At 40.1% G+C, this 24,870-nt stretch overlaps 1 protein-coding gene across 1 annotated transcript in view; it reads left to right on the forward strand.

Moving 5' to 3' along the window:
- csmd2 (CUB and Sushi multiple domains 2) overlaps positions 1-24,870 on the forward strand; it is an 83,197-nt gene that overhangs the window by 12,219 nt on the left and 46,108 nt on the right. The window contains exons 3-5 of the mRNA XM_049751343.2: positions 5,217-5,329; positions 11,602-11,796; positions 13,820-14,027. Of these exons, the coding sequence (XP_049607300.1) occupies positions 5,217-5,329; positions 11,602-11,796; positions 13,820-14,027 (516 nt within the window). The remainder of the gene's footprint in view (positions 1-5,216; positions 5,330-11,601; positions 11,797-13,819; positions 14,028-24,870) is intronic.

The following is a 24,870-nucleotide window of genomic DNA, read 5'->3' on the forward strand; positions in this document are numbered from 1 at the left end:
TTATAATCCGGTGCACCTTATAGTGCGGAAAATACAGTATTTATTTTTGTGTTACGTTATGTTATGGTAAATTATATTATATTATATTATATTATATTATATTATATTATATTATATTATATTATATTATATTATATTATACATGAACCTCCATTATTTCTAACATCTGTTTATTTTTACTTTTACACGGAAGCAGTCACATTTTTTCCCTCTTTGATTTCATCCTTTTGCCCTTCTGGGCTCTCTAAGACATCAAGCATATCCCCTTAATTAGTGATTCCAAGTACCTTGTGAAATGTGATAATATTTTAAGTATAATAGCTCTGCCAATACACCCACTAGCCTAACTGTGGCTAAAGGATTTATCTGGCATGTAATTACGACACTTGTAGTGTGACCAAGGTCAAGAAGAACACGCCATATTTTGTCGCAAACATAACCGGAATTTGGAATGATGTGACAACAAATAATTCAAATAGCTCTAAAGAGAGAGAGACGAAAGGAAATACTGTGAAATTCATCCTTATTCCTATCTTCTCCTCACGTTTTCTTTGCCATGTCCTTATTTTCTGCTGCTGTTTGATCAGCTACGCCGGTGGAAGCAAAGACGTGCGCCGCTCTGAAAGTAAATAGCCCTGCTCGGGCGCACCATCGGTCACCGTGTCCCTGTTATCCCCGCTGGATAATCGGATCTTATTCCCAACCTTGTTTGGAGTTTATTATTGGTGGCCCTCCTGTGATGTGAGACTGAACATTGCAGTGTGCGGCATCCTAATAGTGGAATCCAAAATATAGATTGCAAGTGTGGTGCTGAGTCAGAGACGCCGAATATTTCGAGTACCGTATTTTCCGGACTATAAGGCGCACCTAAAAACCTGAAATTTTCTCAAAAGCTGACAGTGCGCCTTATAGTCCGGTGCGGTTTATATATATGGACCAAATTCCTAAATTTAAACAGTCCCAAAGGATTGTGTCATGAAATCAATCATAAGTGAATCAATCATGAATCAAAAAGACTATGGATCATTATTTTGTGATTATAAAGTAATTTGTTACATCTGAAGTTGAAATAAAAAAAGGTAATGATTTGATTTGGATTAAAAATCTGACATGATGCATTAGTGGTGCGCCTTATAGTCCGGTGCGCCTTATATAAGGACAACATTTTAAAATGGGCCATTCACTGAATGTGCGCCTTATAGTCCGGAAAATACGGTAGTTCAGACGCAACGATACGAGTTAAATCACAGATTTTACGTTTCTTCCTCCTCTCTTCTTTTAATCAACTCTGTTTTGTCTTAATTTTCACACCTAGTTCACTTGATGAATCCTGTTGCACCGACTGACACCACAGCACTAGCGAATAAACAGATGGCATGTCTCTCGACGTATCTCTATCACAAGCTCACCTGCTCATACGAGTCATGCGACAGACAATCAATGTTCTTTCCTCGTTAATTGTTTTCTCCCCAAGGATTATTGCAAGGTGATTGGTGTGGAACAAGAGACATGCGAACGCCATCTCATTTCATTTGCCAGCTTTTATTTATTTGCTGCACGATTAATTGATATGTCGGAACAAGGGCGGACACGATTCAATGCAGTTATTTCACGGCGAGATTTAATCTGCATGTTTATTGATTCGGTGTTGATAATGCGTATTTGTATTATAGGGCTTTCTCAAATCTGAAGTTAAATGCATGGATGGATTGGATGGATGGATGGATGAATGCATGGATGCATGAATAGATGGATGGACTCTTAATTTAGAAGAATAATGATGAAACAAAAGCAGGGACCAAATTAAAGACTCCATGCAGGTTATCTGGAGTGAAGCCGTGCCATTTGTGTGCATTCGTCTGTAACTCCTCCACCTATTCCCACGCATGCATGAGTCTATTAATTCAACCCGCTGATGACTTTTACAAATCTGCTGAGCAAATGACAAAATACTCAGTAGTGTGTTGCCACAATGCCGATGATTCAGTCTTTTCTGAAGCTCCACTTGTCGGGGTGAGCTCCAGTCTAATTTCACACCTTGGCTTGCTTTCTCGCACATTTGTTTTTAGCAGAACCAACCCTCGTCACTGCGGTGGAACCGGTTTATTAATGACTTCACCGTGGTTCGTCTCTCGGGGGGGTGCGCTTGATTATCATTATCAGCACTCCGCATCATGGGAGAGACTCACTCGCGCAAACACCTTGTGATGTCATGCAATTATGAATATCGACGAGTCGAGTCGGGACCTCTTGATAGAGGAAGAAAGGAATGCATTTCTGAAGTTATTTGAAATGTTGATGAGTTGTGGAATGGGTAGGGAGCAGCGCCTGAGGTTTACAAATTCCTCTTGCCTCCAGCTACAATCAAATTCACCTTTGCTGTGTGAACCGCTTGCCCTTTTTGGGTGCATTGATGAGTAGTGGGAAACTTAAAGGGAATAAACCTTTTAAATACGGAAATGTGTTAGAAACCTGCAGGACCACAAGTCTTTGCATATTTGCTTTATTTAAGGATTCGATAAAAAGAATTCTCGCTCCAATCCCAGTGGTAACATCAAAGCTATGATATTGGCCTTGAGCAAAGTGACTTCATACATTACAGTTGCCTTGACGTGAAAATATACACGTAAGGAAGTCTGACTAATTGCTTGTGAATTTCCTCTTATAAGCTTTAGGAATTAAGTTGCAAGAATTAAGTTACTTGCAATGAGTCATAGAAAATGCACTCAAACTGAACCTAAGCTTTTAAATATTTTGGTGCAGCATTTTTTTTATAAATAAAATATAATTAAATATAATATATAAACAAATGAAAATAAAATATAATACATAATAATAAATATAATGAATAAAAATAAATAATAATAAAATATAAAAATATGTCTGTGTCTCATCCAACCTATCATTTTTTATAAATAAAATATAAATAAATATAATATATAAACAAATGAATATAAAATATAATATATATAATAAATAATACATATAATGAATAAAAATAAATAATAATAAAATATAAAAATACGTCTCATCCAACCTATCATTTTGGCTAATACCTCCCTTCCACTTTGCCATCAAAATCCTGCTGCTCTATCAATTTTTCAATTTTTTTCCCCCTCCTCTTGAAATCAGCTGCTTCAGCACTCTTCTATCCCGAGAGCCGGCGCACACACCGAAAAGACGCACGCACACGCTGAGCTATGCGACTAAAGGATGAATGACCCCCTTCAGTCGTTGTCTGTTTACAGCCGTTAACGTGCATATATTTACAAGGTAGATCATAAACACACTCAAACTGAGATGTTCCAATGAGTCAACCTTCGTGTGAGTGCGAACGCACGATTGTGAGGTGTTGAAGCGTGAATCCAAATCACCTCCATTTTTAATGAAGGAGATGATGATTCATCATCATCGCCTGAGCTTCTCCATTCCTTTCCTCCGACTAGCTGCAGACATTTTGTAGCTCTCGCATCTCCACCCTCAGACTCAGGCAAACCTGGACCACGCAGTAAGCATGACCCATATGTAGGCAATCCAATAATCCCATCGCAGTGTTTAATCTCCCTTCTTTTGTCGAGCCAGCCTCTTTGTGCTTCAACGTGGTATCCACTTTGGTTTGTTGGCTGTAAATGATTCGGGGGTTGGTGTCAAGCCTGGGCCAGCTGAGCTCGACTTTGATGCAGTAACAATCGGTGGCTTCCTTTCAGTTTCCTACAACGTGCTCCATATCACCCCTCCTCATACCCTGCAGTGCGCTACAGAATCAAGATGGCTGCCTTCCAATTCAATTTGTGGTCAGTGAAGGAGCTATTTGCATGAACATGTGTCCCACCACTGCGAAGAGTAAAATTATGCAATTTGTCTTTTTAGTATGGATTCATCTTCTAACCTGGACATAAACCAGGTGTGCTAAGACATTTTGTGTGTGTGTTTGTGTGTGCACGCAATGATGGGTCCACCTGTCATACAAAGGTGAGTGCTTTATAGTGGAAGGGGTAAGAATGATGTCCCTCACTGTTATTTACGACAGCAGAGCTGGATGACTGTGTTGGAAAATGAGATCTGCCTTCCCGTAGAGAGCTTTGGGATGGATTGCCCGTGATGGACCTCGGTTTGTTTGGGCGCTGAGCTTCTGCTCCAACCTGAATGAAACACGTCCACGTTTCGACCTTGTGGATGATTTTGTGAATGCAGCTGGCACAGATGCTGCTCCCGCCTCTTTTCGCAGACGAGCTGTGCAACTAAGATAACGATGTTAATGTATCACGATACGTCAGTCGTGTACTGTATAAATATATGTACAATTATAATCATATCATGTACAATCTGAGTTAAATCGAAATGGGACAATCTCGCTATAAAGGGAATGGGTTTGGTAAAAACACACCGATTGCCTTTTCCAGTACAACGCACTCTAATTAAAACTAATTATCGAAGTGTAATATTCAATTTTTGCTTCCTAAATTACACACAGTGGACTTTTAGCACAACTATGCACAATTCAATAAAAGCACAAGAAGTCAGCAAGGACTTATAAATGTTATATATTTATTCCAGGAAGTCAAGCAAAACAAACACGCAGGAATTTAACATTTATCGTTGTTAGAGAAGCTACGTTTTTTGCTTTATCCACTTGAGATGCTCATTACAGTAATCTTTTGAGACAAAGCGGAAATCAATTATGGTTATTTTTCCTAAAGGTTTAACACTGGCTCGGCTGTAGATCAGATTTAAAAAAAATATATTTTAAAATTCAGCAACTCTTGATTTTGATTTGGTCCAAAATAATGGTCGAATATGAAAGCAATCATGACGTGATGGAGGAGACACCTCTGTTTCGTTCCCTAAATAGCAAACATATTTTCTATTCTGGCTAAAATGTTCCGCGTGGTTATTAGAGATGTTTGTTGACTCGAGGCCTGACAGTTTTATGTTTGTCTACTCAACTGTTTGCTCGTTCTTACACGGTGTCTGATTCACCGCATGATTGCGGTCCCTCAGTCTGTGCTGATGGAGAAGAATCTATCGAGCGCCTCTGTCTCGACGACTTGTCGTTTTAAATTGCTTTCTCGATGATTCAGGACCTCATTAAACACAGACACATCGGGAAAAAAAAAAAAAATTGCCTGGAATGCGTCATGAAGCAGCTGGCCAAATACGTGACCTATGTCGTTGATTCTGATTGTTATCGTCCCTCTGTTGGTTTGTTTTTTTAGGTTAACCGGTTTCCAGCTACCATCGCCCATCGTAAGTACGGGCTCCAGGCTGACTTTGTGGCTCCTGTCCGACTACGCCGTGAGCGGCCAGGGATTCAAAGCATCCTACGAAGGTAACATTCCTTCATTGTTTCCCATTAGGACACCAAATGATGCTATATATCATCCAGAGACGGTGCTAAAAGGGAGAAAATACGCTTTCCAAGGACGGGGGGGAAAAAATGTTATCTCAAGATGGCTTGTTAAGGAAAACATTAAGCTGAGCTGTCCTTCACTTAAGCATCTTTCGAGGGTGACCGACATGACGAAGACGATTCAGACATGATTAGATAAAACATCCTACGTAGTTTCATTTCAGAAGACTCCTTCCAGCCAGGTTATTATCGTTTCCTTCACAGCGAAGGATGTGAAGCTTCATCACAGTGACACGAGATATTTTATGACCCGAGCTGTAATGATATTAACGACTGAACTCCCCAGGCCTGTGCTGGTGGAGCAGCCAACCCAGGAAGGGGTTGGGGAAGATGAGTCAGCCGACTAATTAGGCTAATTACCTGACAGAGGGATTGTCAGCCTTTTCGAGGTGCGGCGAATATCGGCATGTGGCTCGATGGAGCCGCGTCGATTCCCAAGGGAGGTTTTAAGACTGCGAAAGGAAATGTTTCGGTGAAAGTAATTCCGACGTGTTGCTTGAAATTAAGTAGTTTGGAATGCAGTGTAAATCCCACCATAAGACGAGGGATGTTGAAGTGGCGCTTTGTGGCTTTAGTTCCACGAAACCAGCTTGACCAGAGGGACTTTAGCCTCTGTTCTACTCGATTGAGATTAGTTGCCACATAAAACCGCTGCGAACGTTTCAGAAAAAAACACAGAACTTCAGTCTATAATTCATCAGGTTATAAAATTGAAATACAAATGTAATCCAAACTACCTACCGCTGGAGAATCTCCCGTTACCATGACAACCCCTAGATTCCCATTTTCTCGGCATCTCCCACCTCCGTCTTTTTACAAAGTATTTACTCATGTTTAATCACTAGCTTCAAATAAACTAGATAATGGACAGAAGGGAATTTGGTACATTTGGCAAATTTCTTCTACTGTCTTTTGGGTATAATTTATTACTTTTATTGTCCGAGTGCACTCTATTTCTTATTTTCCCGCTCATCTTGGGACCCCCCCGACACAAGATTACTCTTTCTTAAACAGCGCTCCCCGAAGTAAAGGGATGATTATCTACTTGCAGACTTTGTCTTTCGTCAGCTGCGTAGAGAACCCGGCGCCTCCCAACTGGGTCAGCCAAAGAGAAAATTGCATAAATAAACAAACATTTCTGCACGACTGAAGCAGTCTACTATATAATGAGGTCATGTTTTTATATCTCTCATTTTTATTTATTTTATTTTGTTACTTTGATTTCATTATTAATTGTATAGTTTTATTTTTTATTTAATTCATTTTAATTGTTAATATGACCTATGGACTGGGAAATTATAGAGAAGAATAAATAGAGAGGATTTTTTTTATCAATTATTTTTCTTTTTCTACATCAAAATTGACCGTTACCCTGCAGCATGACATATTAGTTCATAAAAAGATAGAAATTAGCATAATATAGCCAAAAAGGTCAGTCGCGACACAGCAGCCATCTGCCCTTTCTCGGTTTTACTTTAACAATGTACATTCATGCTTCTTTTGAAATCTTATTGTTATACGGCAGCGATATCTGTGGCGATTAACGTTCACTTAAATGTCTCACTTGCGGGTATTGAATTCAAATTTGAACTGAGTATTTTTATCATTATTTGGACTCTTTTTATTCTTCCCTCTGGGCTTTTTTTTGGTTTTGTTTTCTGGGTGGCTGGACAGGTATGTCGAGACGAGTTGTTGTTCCGCTCTGTGTCTAAGTCCGCACGATCGTTGCACACAGCCAAAGGAAAACCTTCGTGTGAGGTTTAAAAATTTGATTGACAAGCAAGAGGATCGTGTTATCCGGGCATGTGTGAACGCCACGAGGCTACGGGATTTTGACGACGTTAGACTTTCTGCAATTTATTTCCGGGGTGGTGAGGTTAGGTCATCACCTGGTGTGAAATCTACACCGTAAACCGCAATGAAGAAGAAGTAGTTAAAAGAACCAAGGTGTGAAAGGCTTAGCGAGAGGAGACAAGGATGACTCACAGTCGTGAGACAATGCAGCTATGAGGGGAGCAGGTTGGAAGCCCAGCGGCACTGTTCCTGCATCATTATTCCTGCGCAGTGCTTACCATTCTCTGCAGCCATGCATTTTTTTTTCCTCGTTCATCTCTCACCCAAAAACTGCTCGAAATGATCGCCCTCTTTTCAACATTTCGACATCATGTATATTTCTTGACCTCGTTAAATGTTTGCATTTATTCGTCTGTTGTTTTCACCAGCTCACAATATCAAATTTACGACTTTCCATGAGTGTATAATTAATAATCGTACTCGGCACTTCAGGATTGTCGGCTTTGATGTAATTACAGCCCTCGAACCCCCACTCACCTCTCAAATTCAAAATCTCCACCCTCCCATCATTCATTCATTTCAATTGTTTTAATGGCTGACTATGAAAAATAAGAAGTGGGCTTAATTGGATAATATGATGCTCAAGTTCAGACGCTTTAAACTTTTATTGATCATCTATGCCCCATTTCTGCAGTTCTACGTACTATGAAAAAAGGTGCGACTTATACTCCGAAAAATACGGTAATTTAGCACCGCTTCGGTTTCCGATAGTCTTCGAAGTTGTCATTTCCGCAGTTAGACTGATTAGAATACGTAACCATTAATAGTCAGAGACAGCAAAGTAGGCAAATTTCGGTAAACCCCTGCTTATAATTACGAAGCTGCACAATAAATCCAATTAAGATTTCAGACGTGTTATCTACTTTGATTAAATACCCAGATGCTTACGAACAGGGACGTGTGTATTTTCAGCCGCTCTATAATTGATATCAACCGACCCAGCTCCTACTCGGCCGCGCCGTTTAATCATTTGTCCGTGTACGAGCTGGAGTCTAATACGTAGTCGTTCATCAGGAAAGAGTTATCGATCAAACATCGTCTCTTTCGTTCTCTGGTCCCTTTCAGGGTATATTGACTCGAGAATAGTCACTTGTTAGCCGGCGAAATATCATAGGTCAATCAGAAGGTCGAGGGAATCGTCAAGGGGTTTTCACGAAAGATATAGAATATGGATTGAGATGATTGATTTGATTTCGCTGACTAGATTGGATTTTTTGCATTTTCTGTATTGTATTCAAGTAAAAAAGCGCAGTAGGTTACATTTTTTTCTAGACTGATTCATTTATTCGATAATCTTGCGTACATATGAGGCAAAAATAATATGCAGAAAAGTTGCAGGGATAAATGTTATTTTTTTTATGAGTTTCTGAAAAATACCAGGAAAAAATAATTAGTTTTTCGCTTTTAAGTTTTTTTTAATTAAAACAAAATCCAGACATTGATAATGTGTGAGTTTAATAATTTAATAATAAAAAAAAGGGAAATGTCAGGAAAAGCTCATGAAAATTAATTGGGAATAAACAATTTGACGATGCATCTACTTTAATTATCGTTGAGCGTCGGTAATGTGTTTATCAGTAAAACGGGACCTACTCTTTATCGGATTGATTAAACGACCGCATGAATATCTGAACTGTAATGTCCTCCCGTCACCTCGGCTTGACTTTAATCTAGGTGTCCACACGTGGTCATAAACAACATCACATTGTATTGGTTATCACTGATCCCAGATCCAATACAAATTTAGTGCTGTGATGCTTGCAAAGCCTCAATAATTTGCCGTAACATCCCCCCTAATAACAAATGTCCGCACAAATCAACAAGATTTAAGCGCATAGGCTGGACCTGGAAATTCACTCCACTAAGCCACACAGAGGAGGGAAGAGTTGAAAGGGAAGCAAGAACTTGTGGATGCTAAAGGGGTCGAGCGACGGTATTGATCAGCGAGTTTTCGACCTCAAGCCACTGCTGCTTTTAACGTAATTACGAAAACATTGTTTATTGACATTCCTGTGTCTGTTAATGTGATATTCGGTGTGATTAGAAGGAATATGGTTCGGGTGTAGAATGGAAGAATGCAAATTGGATTTTTTTTTTTTTTTAGGGTTCAAATTAGAGGGCTCCGGTTTTTCAGCTTTTGGAGCAAACAGGGTGCATTTTCATTTGCCTCGGCACGTTTACGGTCTGGCACTTCCTGTTCATATATTCCTCTCTGGTGTGCCTTGACTGTTTCCAAGGCAACCTGGCGAGCCAGGGAGAGAAGTCTGGCTGAGGGAGGGGCAAAGCGGGACAAAATGTAAGAAAGCAAGATCATGCAGATTTCATCCAAACATGCTTATTAAGTCAGTGTTTGCCGACGTATTTGATATGTGTCTAATTATGTCGTGTATTTACATGTCCCTATTATTAATAATTCGACAACTTGATTTCTGCACAGCAACAATTTTTAAGTCAACATATATCGCTGAACAACCGGCAAATAAAATGAGGTCTGTGGAATTTTTTTTTTTTTTAAATTAGATCATGTCACACAGATGGCGTGACATGAACTTCCCTTGTGGCTTCCCTTGCTTCACTATCAACCCTAACATATTGGATTGAACGTGATTTCCTTGTGCAAACATCATATCTGCATGATCTTTACATCTCACCTAAGCAGCCCCGACACAGCAACCCACTCTTTCATTGAATTTGCTGTCAAATGCATGGGAAGAAAAAAAAAAATATCCACATACATACATAAACAACATAAGGTAAGGTAATAAAATAAGGTACTGGTAAATCGTTTTACGATTGCCATCTGTGCCTCTAATATCGTAAAATGTTTTGCTCCTTCACAATTAGCCGAGGAATCATTCAAAGTTGAAGGCCGCATAGCTACAACATTAAGCGGAACAAAGGAAGCCTTTCGGAAAGACGCCATCACTCTTGTAAAGTCCGGGGGTTGTCCTTTGAGACCGGTTTCATGCTGTCCAAGTCCCCAGAAATAAGAGGAAAACGGGAAGGGATAAAGAAGTGCAGAGGGGGTGATGGATGGGAAGGTGCGCTTGTTCATGCGTGCGCACAACTTGTTTGTGTGTATGTGTGTGTTCGTCCAGTTTTGTGGGCACTTGATCACCTTTGCATGGCCGCTCCGTGCTCCACGGACAGCGATGGCTTGATGGACGACGGGCATCATTTGCCGTCTCAGCAAGGGGAAGAGCGTAAAGTGTCTTGACCCCGGGGACGAGTTGTGTCTCTGTCTCCCATCCTGGTGACTTATTGAGCTGCCATGACACCCCACCGCCCAAGGAGGGAGAGTTGTTGGATGTTTTGCAGTCTAGCATAATGCTAAACCGTTTTAAACAATATTACTGAAAAGGACGATTTCGAGACGACACGACATACTAACTACCGTATTATCCGCACTATAAGGCGCACTGGATTATAAGACGCACCTTCAATGAATGTCCCATTTTAAAACTTTGTCCATATATAAGGCGCATAGAATAAATAACTCAACGTTGCTCAAACGTTAATGCAATCACAATATAGTAACACTCAAAATAGTGAAAACAATATATCAATAACTCAATGTTGCTCAAATGTTAATATCACACAACACACAAAATAAACACGTAATGCTTACTTTAATAAGTTAGCCAGAGATCTACGAATCCATATTGGTCCATATATAAGGTGCACCGGACGCCTTATAGTGCGGAAAATACGGTAAATGCATTTGAATTGCAAGTGAAGCATGATGGAGAGATGCCAGGAAACCATGTAGCTGCATGAAAGCCATTCTGTCCTCTAGCGAGTCCCTGCAGAGATACTGAGTTGCATCCAAAGTCCAGCACATGCTCCGGCCAGCATGCTCTCTTATTGTGGAAGCGCACAGGACTTATAGCACAAAGTCACAAATACACGCTTATGTGCACAGTGATTTATCCACATGCTCTAAAGACCTATTGTTCAAGACTCAGCAAGCTAAGGCGCTACTAGAATAGCATGTTTACCGTCGGCACATTCATTTTGCTATTATGTGCCCACTGAATGGTGCTTAGAAAGCTGCAGTCAGATTTTGTTATTGTTGTTTTGCTAGACTATAACAGCCCAAGCCAAAACAGGCCCAGGAAGTAAAGATTGTCTGAACAATTTCCAGCTCAACAATGAGATGACTTGCATGTGAGAAGGAATAAACAAGAAGAGACAATTTTGACTTAATGAATGGTGGCGTGATGCTAATTTGTAGCACTGCAATTTGCATAATTTAATTACGGATTGGCTTTGTAATTCATGTCTGTTTCCACGTGACACCTTCCCAATGTTCGACTAAACTCGTCTGTTTCTTTTAGCTTTGCCTAGCTACACGTGCGGCAATCCTGGAGTGCTTCTCAACGGACACCAGCAAGGGACCACGTTCAACATCGGAGACAAAATCCGCTACAGCTGCAACCCGGGTTATGTTTTGGAGGGTCACACAACTTTGTCTTGTCTTGCTACTTCAGCCGGGACTGCTGCGTGGGATTTCCCTCTGCCCTACTGCAGAGGTACGTAACATGGCATCATTTAAATATTTTTGAAGAATTCATTAGCTTAGTGATCAGCCGTTATTAAAGGTTGTCAGTCTCTATGTAGGTTATTTACATGTTGAGGATTTGCTTTACCTGAATATGTGAGTTTAGGTCAGCGTGAGATGAGACACCGTGCCATCTGCATCCAGGCCAGGAGTCAGGAAGTCCTCACATGAGCGAGCACACATGGCTGGGCTCACTCACATGCCAGAACACGCAGCTACATCCCTGGTCGACGCAAAATTAGCATGCATAATAACAATACTGGAATGAATTTTCTTCAAAATTATTTTTGTTTTTTTGCACATTTTATTATACAGCACCAGCTTGCCATTTAGAACCCAAATCTGCTATTTCATTTTCCTCAACAATGCTCACCCAAACTCCTCAGGGTACTCAAAGATGTGATTTTGTCAGCGACTCAGCCAAAATTACATACAAGTTGTTGAAGCTGGCAATTTCCCTAGTGATTAATTCAAGTTTCCCAGTAGCACATGCAATTCAACATGTACTCCTCCGGGCGTCTTCACAATGCGTATGAGAATTTTTAATGGCACTCTAGTTTCAGGCAATGGCTGCCCATTTGTGTTGGTGCAGAACTCACAATCTGCTGTTTGCCGCGGCTGCCAAATGCTTCTTGCCCAGTTGACCTATAATTGAGGGTAATCTATCGGTGGCATTAAATGACTAGTGTTTTGTGGCTGGACACTACATTAAGTATGGTTGCTCAATTGAATGAGATACTCCATGATAATTTGTTTTAAAAATGCATTCATGTTGATTGTCGTTAAGAATTGCAAAATATTTGTTCAGTAATCCTGTATGGCGTTCCACAGGGTTCAATCTTAGGTCCCATACTGTTTTGCCCCTGGGTTCCATCTTAAGAAATCCTTTCTGATGACATTCCACATAACATTCTGGCCTAGAGAGAAGATGCTGGACTGAGTATCACGAAGCTCACGGCGTCCACATTTTGAATTCACTTGCAGAATGCTGCAAACAATACCGAGGTGAAGTTTGGTTCCAGATTCTGCCCTTCAAAGGTGGAGAAGCCAGCTTGTGTGGAATTTTAATACTCTCCTTCATCCATTGTCACTGCAACGATCACCACTCTCACCATCTCTGCCTTTCTTCATCCCCCAAGCCTTCACTTCTTTCTCCGTCACCTGTCTTCTCCTTCTCGCTGCCCTTCTGTCTTGGTTTCCCTCCTATTTAAGTTCACACCTCACGGGTTTCCGCTTGTCTGTACACTCTCTCGCTCTCCCGCGGGGGAGTCGCCGTTGTGACAAGTAGGATGGATGACGGACAGCTCGAGTTGGCCACACACTGACGAGTCGCACACTAGACTGAGACGAAGCCACACACTTTAAATCAGCCGGGAAGTGACATATTCACAACTAGTCAGTACCACTGTGTATATTCTCACATGAGAACTGATATGTTGTATGAAGTGATGAACATATCAGTCACCAGACGGGCGATTAATCCGCTTAACACATTCAAAGTATTCTTGAGCATCACTTTAAAACAGATCTTCCTTGATTAACATAAATGTGAATTAATAAGGGTGTAATTATGTCTCTCCAAGTTGTATCATGTTGCATCATACACACTTTGCCCCACTTGAACGTTTTAAAATCAATTTAATCCTTTCTGGCTCTTGATCATGGAGGACGATGGAAGAACATGCTCACTGTGCGTCTTTGTTTTCCATTAGGATGCTTTCCCAGCAGTGAAGGAAAAAAAAAGCAAGGCAAATCTTAAACTGCAATGTTGAGCTTGTCTCATCATTATGCTACTTAATAATCAGATGTAATTTTTTTTCATTCAAATACTAGTTTGAGAAGTGTTTGCATTTGCATTATAAAAGTGAATCAGATCACTTTTTTCCAACCCAAAAAAAATAAACCAAAAATGCATTTGTATGACTTTGAAACAGTTTATTTCTGTGCACCAAAAGTTTATTTCGGAAAACAATTTGCTTTCCTACTCCCCACAGCGGACGACGGGTGCGGTGGGACACTCCGAGGTCAGAGTGGAGTGATCACCACTCCCAATTACCCCGCTGAGTACAACAATAACGCTGACTGCACGTGGACCGTCCTGGCCGAGCCAGGAGACACCATAGCCCTGGTGTTCTCTGACTTTCATCTGGAGGATGACTACGACCTGCTGGAGGTCAGCGGTACCGAGGGCTCGTCGCAGTGGTGAGTAGTCAGCATTTTGTGCAAAGAGCTTAAACCACAGAATGCTTTGTGATTTTCAAGTAGAACGAAGCCATTTTGTGAATAACCAATTACCGTATTTTTCGGACTATACGGCACACTTCAAATCCTGAGACTGTACTTAATATTTTAAAGTCTGTCACATACACACACACTGTTATCCTTTCAATTAGTCGGTCTTGGGTAACTCGCATGCTCAGCTCTAACGATGAGGAGGTAGGACATCATGATGTCAGCGTAGTCCTCCCGCCATCTGTGGCAGCTCCCACTCGCAATGACAACCGTCTCAGCACAGGAAGCAATTAGTGAGCGTGGCAGACAGGAGAGGTATGTATAGATGGAAGCAACAAAGCATGCACAATATACAATATGTTCTACCAGGAGCGGCTAGGTGTCAAGAATAATCTACCCGATGAGCTGTTCACTTCAACAAAACTTTTAATTAAAAGATGGATATGTCAACACAAGGACTAATGAAGTCGTTCAGCATAACACTGAAAAATACATACAATGATGATTTAGGACTGTCCAACAAAAGAAAACTGCTCCATATGAAAAGACTTTGAATAACAACCTGCTTGAGTGAAAGCTAAGCCCTTCGCAGACTCCCTCAAGTGGCAGTCTGTGCTTCTTTTGTACATCCGACAATACAATGTCATTGGCCTCTTGTCCCGGACTTTGATTTGTTCTCTGTTGCTGTACCGAGACACAAATCTCGACAGAATCAGTCTGTTGTTGTGATCTGGAGTCGATCCGTGTAATTGCTTCACTGTCTTAAACGAAAACTAGTGGGAGGAAAATGACACTGTTGATTTTGGAGAAAAGAAAAAGTTTGAAGTACACTTTATCGTCAAAAAAACGTCCTCGTTCTACGTCATTCGATAAATATAATAGCAACCTCCATGTGACAGAACATTACAACGTACACAATGTTCCAACCTAAGACAGAATAACCTTCTACCTGCATCACACTGTAATTGAGACTCACAACATATCGTCTTAAGTACCTTCTTGTTTCGCACACAAACCCGTACTTTGATTGACAGCCGTTCAGAGTTAAGATTCTGAAAGGCAGTACAGAAAAGATAACCTTGAAAGCTGCCTTAAGTAGCGCAGATGTGCATGCTGATTAAACGTCACACTGGAAAGGTCTTGCAGAAAGACAAACCGGATTCATGGGGTTACCTTGGTGTGGCTAAATGTGTGGCTAATGCAGGAAATCCTGACGTTCAGAAGAAAAAATGACTGGAGCAAAGGTGCTTTGTGCAGGAAGTTAATTAAACTCTGTCAAATGCGATCAAACAGTGAGCGCGGCGTCGCGTTGATCTGACAGCGTTTGATGTCTTTAAATCTACAACAATAATGTGATGGAGAAGGGAAACATCTATGCAGAATGGCAGCCCTGGAGGAACCCGAGTTGCCCACCCACTGCATCTCAAACTTGGCGTTTTAGTCAATCCAGTAAATATTCATGCTTTACATTTAAATGCAGCATCTTTTGGTAAAGCAGGTAAAGTTATTGAAATGGTTTTACAATTCGTCATGACAAAACAACACAAAGGCAGTTATTTTGAGTACCGTATTTTCTGCACTATAAGGCGCACCGGATTATAAGGCGCACCTTCAATGAATGGCCCATTTTAAAATTTTGTCCATATATAAGGCGCACCGGATTATAAGGCGCACCTTCAATGAATGGCCCATTTTAAAATTTTGTCCATATATAAATTTATATATTTGGACACGCCTGCCGTAGTGGCTCAATATTGGTCCATATATAAGGCGCACCGGATTATAAGGCGCACTGTCGGCTTTTGAGAAAATTTGAGGTTTTTAGGTGCGCCTTATAGTGCGGAAAATACGGTATTTCAAAAAGCCATTCGTAGCAGACAACGGATACTTGCCGCAAATGTGTCTAAATGGAGGCTTCAGCCTGGTAGTGGATTGGCTGCGTGCTCTTCGGGGTTAATGTTTGTTATGCTGTGACCTGTTTCTCATAACGCCGACTGGCGGGATTGGGTGCACTTTGCTTCAGAGCTTTGCTGGTAATTCACTGCAGCATCACAAGTCCGGTCACGTCTCCTTGGGGCTCAACTGTGGCATTGCTCCTTCTCCTACGCTCCCTCCACCAAGCACGAGTCATAAAACATTTGAGCAGATCGTTTTGTCTGATTGTCTAATGAAAGTCTATACACTTACATTACATATTCTATAGTCATTTAGCCTAAGTGGTGCTCTCATCATAAAAGCAAACGAATCATCCAAGAAAAACCGGAACTAATCGTGAATTGTGTTTGGTTGTGTTTGATAAAGTTTTGCAGACTGCAGTTGTGACTCACCTCCATTTTTTTTTTTTTTTCGCACGACTTCATTCTGAACCATCACAAAAATTTCCTATCATACTTTTTTATATTTATCCATTATGGGCAATGAAAGTTTCTATTTAGTTTCTTAGAAATTTATTTTGTGCTACAAATCATCTTTTTCTCACTCAAGGCTTTCAACTTTACATAGGTAATCTAAAGATTACAAAAAAAAAAGGGATGTCAAGGATCATTGCGTCAACCTCAGAATTATATACTAGCTATCAAAGATCTCACAGCATCTGAATCCCTTTTTATTCCACGTTATCATACAATTATCTTTTTCCTCGTCTTCGTCTTCGATAGTCTTACACACTCGCTGGATAAAATGACTTCAGACCTCGCAGAGGTGTTTGAAAGTCAAATGTGTCGTTCACAGTCGACTTTGATATGATATCCTTCAAAGTCTACAGATACGACGAACCTGACTGGAGAAGACCTTTGTTTTACTTTTTAGAAATATTTCGCCGTCATAGTTGTAAAAGTTTAGCCTATCAGTCTGCAGCGATGGATCAATAGCTGTCGTCACCAGTCTGCCAACCAATGCCCCTCCGAGCCTATTTGTCTGCGTAAAGATTTATTAACGGCAGCTCTTGCTTGAAGACTCAATCTGCAACGTGTCATCAATCAACAATGTTATCTCCAAAAACCTTGTGCCGTGTTGCAGATTGGCTCATCGTAGACCTCCAACACTTTAATCCATCCTCCCACGTGTCTCATTGCTCTTACTAAAAACTGCAAGGTGATGTACAGAAGCCGAGCGTTGGATAGAAATCAAGGTTAGCAAAAAAATGAGTGAAAGCCATTTTTGCGGAACTTCACAAAGTTCCTCTAGCTTGTTTTTCACAGCGATGTGAACATGCAACACCGGATTAGCGTTGTGAATTATTGTTGATCATCTGTGTTTTGTTAAGAAACAGCAGGAGCGGGAATTGACTTTCCAATGTTTAGGCTAACGGGCAAACTGGCTCCCTGGAGGTGTGCTGCTTATAGCAAAGTGCCTGTGTAAGCATGTCACACCTTATTCCAGCGGGAGCAACAGAACATGCAGAGGTTAAAGGCAATGGGCCACATCGCTGCACCCTGACTGGGTGTCTCCTTAGCTGTGTTTACACGGCACCACTGGGATCCAATCTGTCACTTTTAACAATCCCTTGCATGCACTATGAGCTCGACACACAAATCTATTTCAAGTATGCTGATGCCTAGGAAACAACCGAGGTATGTTCCTTTCGGATTTGTGTGCACAAGAATAACATCAGAAATGCAATGCTACCTGTGGCGTCCCGCAGGAGTCAATACCAAGCCCGGAGATTTTCATTAGATATTGAAATTAGGAAACTGGTTTGACGGTTTATTCGTCTCACTTCTTTGGATTTAATTTTATCTCAGGGATGGTAGTCTGTCCCTGTGCCATAGGTTCCTTATTTCATCAGCTCACCGTGACCTTGAGCAGGATAAGCTGTATAGGAAATAGATGATGGAATACTGTAAGAGTGGATTACTTAGCAGACAGACATCACAAATGTTTATCCCTTGAGAATTATATTTGGGTTCTGGTTCTAAATTATTTAGTTGTGTTCTAAAAGATAAGCAAAACACAATACATTTAATGTGCGGCAATAGTTCAATGAAAATTTCCAACTGGTCTTTGAAAGCAGACAAACGTGTTCAACTAGATGTTTTGTGTTGCTACACTAACAATGTCATCTTGCCACTTGCCACCCTCTCGAGAGCACAAACATGTCGCTTTTTGTTCCGGGTCACTGCTCAGCCACAAGGAATTCCACAACAAATATTCCGCTTTTTCATAATACAATCCACACAAAAAGATAAAGCATACGCACAAAGCCATGTGCAACACATGCAAAGTCAACATCTTTGCAAGACTAACCATGTTGGCAAATAATTTAATATGACAGCAACAGCCAAGAGCATCAAGACTGCCCACCTTCATGCCAACTCAGATCATTTTGTTGACTTACATTAAAATACATTAGGAATATATTAGTTGAGGACTCCAATGTTCATGGATAATATTAGATAATAAAAGATTGAGCCTATAAATCTTAAACTACTTTTGGTTTATTGAGTAGAGATGCGTCAAATGTGCCATTTTGGCCAGCATGACTCAGTTGATCCTCCTACGCAATGTTATTTCTTTTTAAATAATCCCCAAAATCTTTTCAAACTGAATATTTAGAGCCACAAGTTGTTAGTTGAGTGTCCTCAGTGAATTATGTGTGAAATATTCCCACTCATCACTTTTTTTTTTTTTTTATTTGAGGTGACATTCAGGGCAACCTGAATATATTTACAGAGGAACCTTTATGAACTCGGGTGAACGTGCCTTGACCAGCAATTACCGGCGCTGCACGGCAATGTGCCTCCCATAAAAACTCTTTTCAACTGCATCAATAAACGTAGGAAGCCCAAAGGTGACAGCCAACCCTAAATGGAAAAGACAGTTGGGTGTATCCTGATTTAAACTTTTTCTCTGGATTGTAGAGAAATATATTGATTTTTATATGAACAAAATTAACCAAAAAATCTCTCTGGCTGATTGAATTTTTAAATACCGTAATTTCCGGACTATAAACCGCACCGGACTATAAGCCGCACCAGCTAAAATTCAGGGATATTTTAGTTTTTTTCTCACATAAGCCGCACCGGACTATAAGACGCACGTGCACATGAGTTTTTTACAAAGAAAGACTACACAGAAAGCCGTAAAAATCCATAAATATGCCGCGCCGCCATTTAAGCCTCAGGGTTCAAAGTAACCTTCTGAATAAAATGCATTAAAAGTTCACATTCATTACAACTTGTTTTTGGTGAGCAAAATGTCAGAAGAATTGAATTTAAATGCTGATTGATTGGGTTTTAATACAATGCAGATGGTCCAAACAGCGCCACTGCTTGTGTAATCTCTGAGTCACATGGCAGAGTATGAAAAAGGGTTTAGAGCCCTTTGACGCAGGTCACCTAGCGTGCATTCCTACTAAAGCTCATAATAGTCACAAGCAACACAGCCAGAATAAGCAGCAGCCATAGTTTCAAAATAGTATTTTTGTTGTTGTTTTTTCTTCAAGATACCGCACAACAGTGGTCCACAGCCTTTTTACGAGTGTATAAAAGTGATCAAGTCATCACGAAAAAAAATCTTATATAAGCCGCACCTGACTATAAGCCGCAGGGTTCAAAATTTTGAAAAAAAGTTGCGGCTTATAGTCTGGAAATTACGGTAGTTGGCAAAATGCTCGTAGGGTGGCAGGGATGATTTGAAAAAAAGGATTAGTCTGGTTCAGGGACACACAGAGGCAGAATTATTGCTTGCTAGCTTTTATCTTTTTTGTACATCAGTGTTTAATATTGTGGCATTATTAGCTTGACTATCATGCTCCTAGACGCTGTGATAGCGACGGATTACGGAAGGTGCTGCGTCCGCTGAACTGGGGTAAAGCTGTGTGATTTGTCATTGCATGATTAATTAGTGAGCTGTTTGCATAGACGATATAGATCGAGCTCATCCTTTTGTCCCCACCAACATTCATCGAATGCAATGGCGGGATCCAATTAAAAATGAGCACATGTTGTTTATCAGCCGCAACTTTTCAAATATTTCCCCTCACTAATAATCAGACGGAATATCAAAAAGCGTAGCAGCAGGAAAGATTCAGATTTTTTTTTTTTTTTATGTGTGGATATGATAAGGAAATTAATGACTCGTGTATTCAGATTCCAGCAAGGTCAATTTGTATTTGTGTGGGAAATTCTCATTGTCAAATCTGATTGACCTCTTTAATGACACAAATTGGTAATTTTACTTACGGGAATTTGACGAAAAATTGATTTGGCTTGTTACACCATCTTGCTAGTTAGTCCCAGAGTGTAAAGTGTACAACATTCAAGCAAGGGTCTATTAATTATTAATATTTGAACAATACACTTGTGGGATATACACAATGACTAAGTGTGCCGAGCAAAACATGTCCCTGGTTGAAAATGGAACGTTCCCATTAAGAAATTTGTTCTTGCCAGTTTTTTTCGTCTAAAAAAAGAATATTTTAAGGAACAGTAGTACTATTTGTAAAATAGGCTTATGAAAAGACATTTTTAATATTAGAACAGCTTGTTCAAATAATTAAATGTCTGAAATGATAATAGTAAGGGCTTTTGAGTACTGAGCAAGAAGTGGTTCATTTTGATACGAATCTCATTCCGTGCCCCGTGGTACCAAAATATGCTCTTGTGGCTTCATTGGGCCTCACCCAATTTAATCAAGTGATAGTTTGAAGAAATTCAAGTCACTGGAGGGATGGACGGGTAAAATAGCAGCGGCTCAAAAAAAAAAAACTCTTTCCAATTACTTTATATTCACGTGTACTGTAATAAAGCTGCCAGGAGTGCACGTGATGCATGAAACTATTTTAGCACTCAGGAGTCACACGTCATTGAATTTGTAAACTACACACTGTGTGTGTTTTTATTTGAAGTCACACAAAGTAACATAAAAAAAGCTACTGCTGTCAAATGTTCCATTTTTAGGAGGCTTTAAGATGTGAGGTTTCTTATCATCTGAATCGACACGCATCTGCAGAAGCGGTAGCTGTTAAGGTTAAGGGGGTGGGGTGAAAGGTCAGCGCTGACTCTGGCACATGGAAAGATTCCTTCTAATTGGATCGGGGTTTTTTTTCGTGACAAATTGGCCACAGTCAGGTGTTGTGAAAATTTTTCCACATTTCCTTTTTTAAATCTATCATGAACATGACTTTCTCCTCCCTATTGGATAGAACAATAATAAATATTAATATAATTCTTGAAATAGATGGATAAAATATTATACATAATCCCAAAAGCCCAACACTATGTTATCATTCTAAAATTACTTTTGGTCTGAGTGAATTGAAGGTTAATGGAACAAAAAAGGCAAAGTTGAACGTTCCCACTCTGTAAAAAAGTCATTTTCACTCAAGACACTAGATAAAATGATGTAGTATATTTTTGGAAATTTCCACTACAAATATTTTAATAGCAACAATAAGAAAAGGAAAATCCCCTATAATATTTTGTTCACTCTAATTTAAGCTAGTGTTATGTAAACAAATTGGATCCTTTTGAAAAAGTCACAGCATGACACAAAAAAAAAAAAATTGTGGCGAATAATGGCCGCCTGCAAAATGAATCATCAGTCTCATTAAAACTGTCTGTGAAAGTCCGACAAAGGGTTAGTAGTGTACACAACAAAGCCCTTTTTTTTTTTTTTGCACTCCATCCTTTGCTGTTAAACCTTCCAGGATGAAAGTAAATGCATGAAGGGTTTTGTGTGTGACCCCCGTACCAATTAAATTGAACGTACACGATGCTGCCATACAAGTGGGTGGACAGCAACGGAACACACAGATGATGCGTTCAAATGTTTTTGGTTTTTTTATACCTGCCTGCTGGTGTCATTTCTCTCCCGCCACAGCTTCCATTTTCAAATCATCTTACCAGTTACTCCCTAATGCTTCAAAAACCATTGACAGTCGGTCATGCTGAAAATCAAACAATAGGCCAGCGAAAGCACACGGTCTTCTCTGCGTAGGTGAAAAGTGGCTGAGTGGGGAGTCAGCAGAAAATCACATTAGTTCCTCTGAGCAAGTTGTTGTCTTTGAATCCACAAATATAAACTCCTGATATGAACTGTAAACGATCCCCTTGTGTCTCTCGAGCCGGAGCTGCTACGGTGAAGATTATTCTCGTTACAACACGGCGGACACATTTATTGATAGAATATACTTTAAACTACCACTTTGTGTTGTTTAACTACAATCCTCTCAGTTCTATCCAACCTACTTAGTTTTAAGTAGTATTTGTTATATCAGCAGTTACGTGATTTAGAATAAAACCTAAGGGTTGTATCCCGTATAAATCCCGAAGTTGTGTCAGACTTTGGAGAATAAAAATGTTTAATTATAAGCACTTTGGGCGATAAAAGTGTCGGAAATTGATTAAGGCTTGGCTTATTTTCCACACAGATTGAGGCCAACTGTGAAAGAAGACCGTATTGTTTCATTGATGGAAAAAGGCGGGATGAATAATAAATGGTGATGGTTTAACTGGTGATTTTTTAGAATGCTCACCCCTGAAGTTGATTAGCTTCGTTGTATTATTTTGACCTTTATATATTGTTTAATGACTTCCTTGTCAGGGATTATTCTTTAAAAGGGAAAGTTCTGACTCGGCATTATTTGTCCATTATAAAAAGTGCACATGAGCAGATTGTATGGCAACAGTTTTATTTGCCATTTAGTTTTATGAGTGTCAGTAAGTTACCGTTGCTAATGGGATGTTGTTAAATCAGGGACACGTTTAATGAGCGCAGGAACCTCCAAAAATGATTTTTAAGAGATTCTCATTTATTTCTATTAGTTACAGAGTTCAACCAAACGCAACAATAGACGACTTATAAAAGTCGGCTATTATCCGTTTACGCCGATATTAGTATTTACAAGTTTGAGTAACACGGCATCAAATAAAATATGTCAAGCTGTCTTTGTAAGGATTTTGGAACGACTTAAATCAGAACGTTGACCTTGAACCGTTTCAATAGACGCTTTCATCTCGGCAATGTGCTCTCTTTTGTTTGCCTTGCTTCTCTTCATGTTTTCATTGCCGGCCAATTTGTCGCTGGTGGTTTATTTGTTTGTTCTTGATAAGCCGTCAGTTAAATACCCGGGGTGCGCTAATCAGTCCTTCAAAATGACATTTGTTTGAAAGTTACCATTAGATAAAAGGACCTGAAAATAATACTTGTGACATTTCTGTTCTTTCCGTGCATTTATTTTACGCAAGTTATAAATAATAGGTCTGGAATGGATTATAGTAAAAGAACAATTGTGCAGAGCAACGTCTTCCGAGCATACTCAAAAAGGGGAAGTGTATAAAACTCAAGCATGCATAATACTCAGTCTTGCAAACTTTATTGGCTTTTAGATGCCAACTGGGCTGAAACACGTCATGGACTGCTTGATAACACCCTAAAATTTTTGTAACCCAAGTCATTAATCTTCCTGGTAGCGAAATCAATTGCCGATTAAGTGGCATTGAAACCTCGACATGCATGAATTGAGAAGCTCGAGGTTTATGTTTCTGCGCTACGCGTAGAAATTTATTTATTCCACCATCTTGGGGGTTTTATTCCCAATGCGCTATCCAGCATATATTTAACTTTAAATTCATGTGACATATTTAAAGCAGAGCAGATAGAAAAGAAAGAGTGTTGCCCTCCCTGGAAGGAAATTTCTTTCAATCAGTGTCCATATTATATGTTCAGTGAAAGCAGAAAATTAGACCAGAAGAGGAACACAGGAATCCCTCTGAAGATTTAACAAGACACCCTGCTGGGACCAGAAGTCCGCTTTTAAATTATACAAAAGCTACTGAAATAGAAGAACGGCTATTCTATTTCTTTCCGACCAAGGGAGATGTAAGAAAAGAGAACATGTTGGCATGATGAACTTCCAAAGTTTCCTTATATGAAACAAAACTACCTCAGGGCTTCGTGGCAAACTTTATCGGTTGATGGATTTTGTTTACCACGATCAAGAACTGATTGGCGGTTCAGATGAAAGTTAAAACCTCGAGTGTATAGTGCATTTCCGCGACATCTCAAGGTCACAGCCAACACGCTAAAACCGCCACCCCAGACTTTCACACTGATTACTTTCACTGAAGGGATTTTGTGTGACTATCAGTGGCATACGGCCATTCCAGCGTGTCCGCATCCGCGATACTTCATCTGGATTAGCCTGTCCTGCGCTATAATACACATCATTAAAATGCTTAAAGTTTTGCTTTAAAGTCACTGTGACCCCTATTCCGCTACACACACTTGCATACAGAGCAGACATCTGATTGATCTTCCAAAGTAGCGGCAATTATAAGCGACGTCTAGCCCGGGAACGGTCCCTCGACTTAACTAACCATGGCAACTCCCACATGTGAACAGGTTCATTAGATCCAGTCATGCCCCTAAGATGTAACACGTTTGATCATGCTGTGGAACCAGTCACCTCTGACACCTAAACTCCACCCACTGCTTCGTTTGATTGCCGAGAATAGAGAAAAGATGATGCAAAAATAACGCCACGCAAAAATTTTGACTGTATGAAAATTATCAGATCTATTTTTGAATACCGTATTTTCCGCACTATAAGGCGCACCGGATTATAAGGCGCACCTTCAATAAATGGTCCATTTTAAAACTTTGTCCATATATAAGGCGCACCGGATTATAAGACGCGCCTTCAATGAATGGCCCATTTTAAAATTTTATCCATATATAAATCCATATATTTGGACACGCCTGCTGTATTGGCTCAATATCGGTCCATATATAAGGCGCACCTGATTATAAGGCGCACTGTCGGCTTTTGAGAAAACTGGAGGTTTTTAGGTGCGCCTTATAGTGCGGAAAA

The sequence above is a fragment of the Syngnathus scovelli genome, chromosome 19 (genome assembly GCF_024217435.2).
Source record: "Syngnathus scovelli strain Florida chromosome 19, RoL_Ssco_1.2, whole genome shotgun sequence".
Taxonomy (NCBI): Eukaryota; Metazoa; Chordata; class Actinopteri; order Syngnathiformes; family Syngnathidae; genus Syngnathus; species Syngnathus scovelli.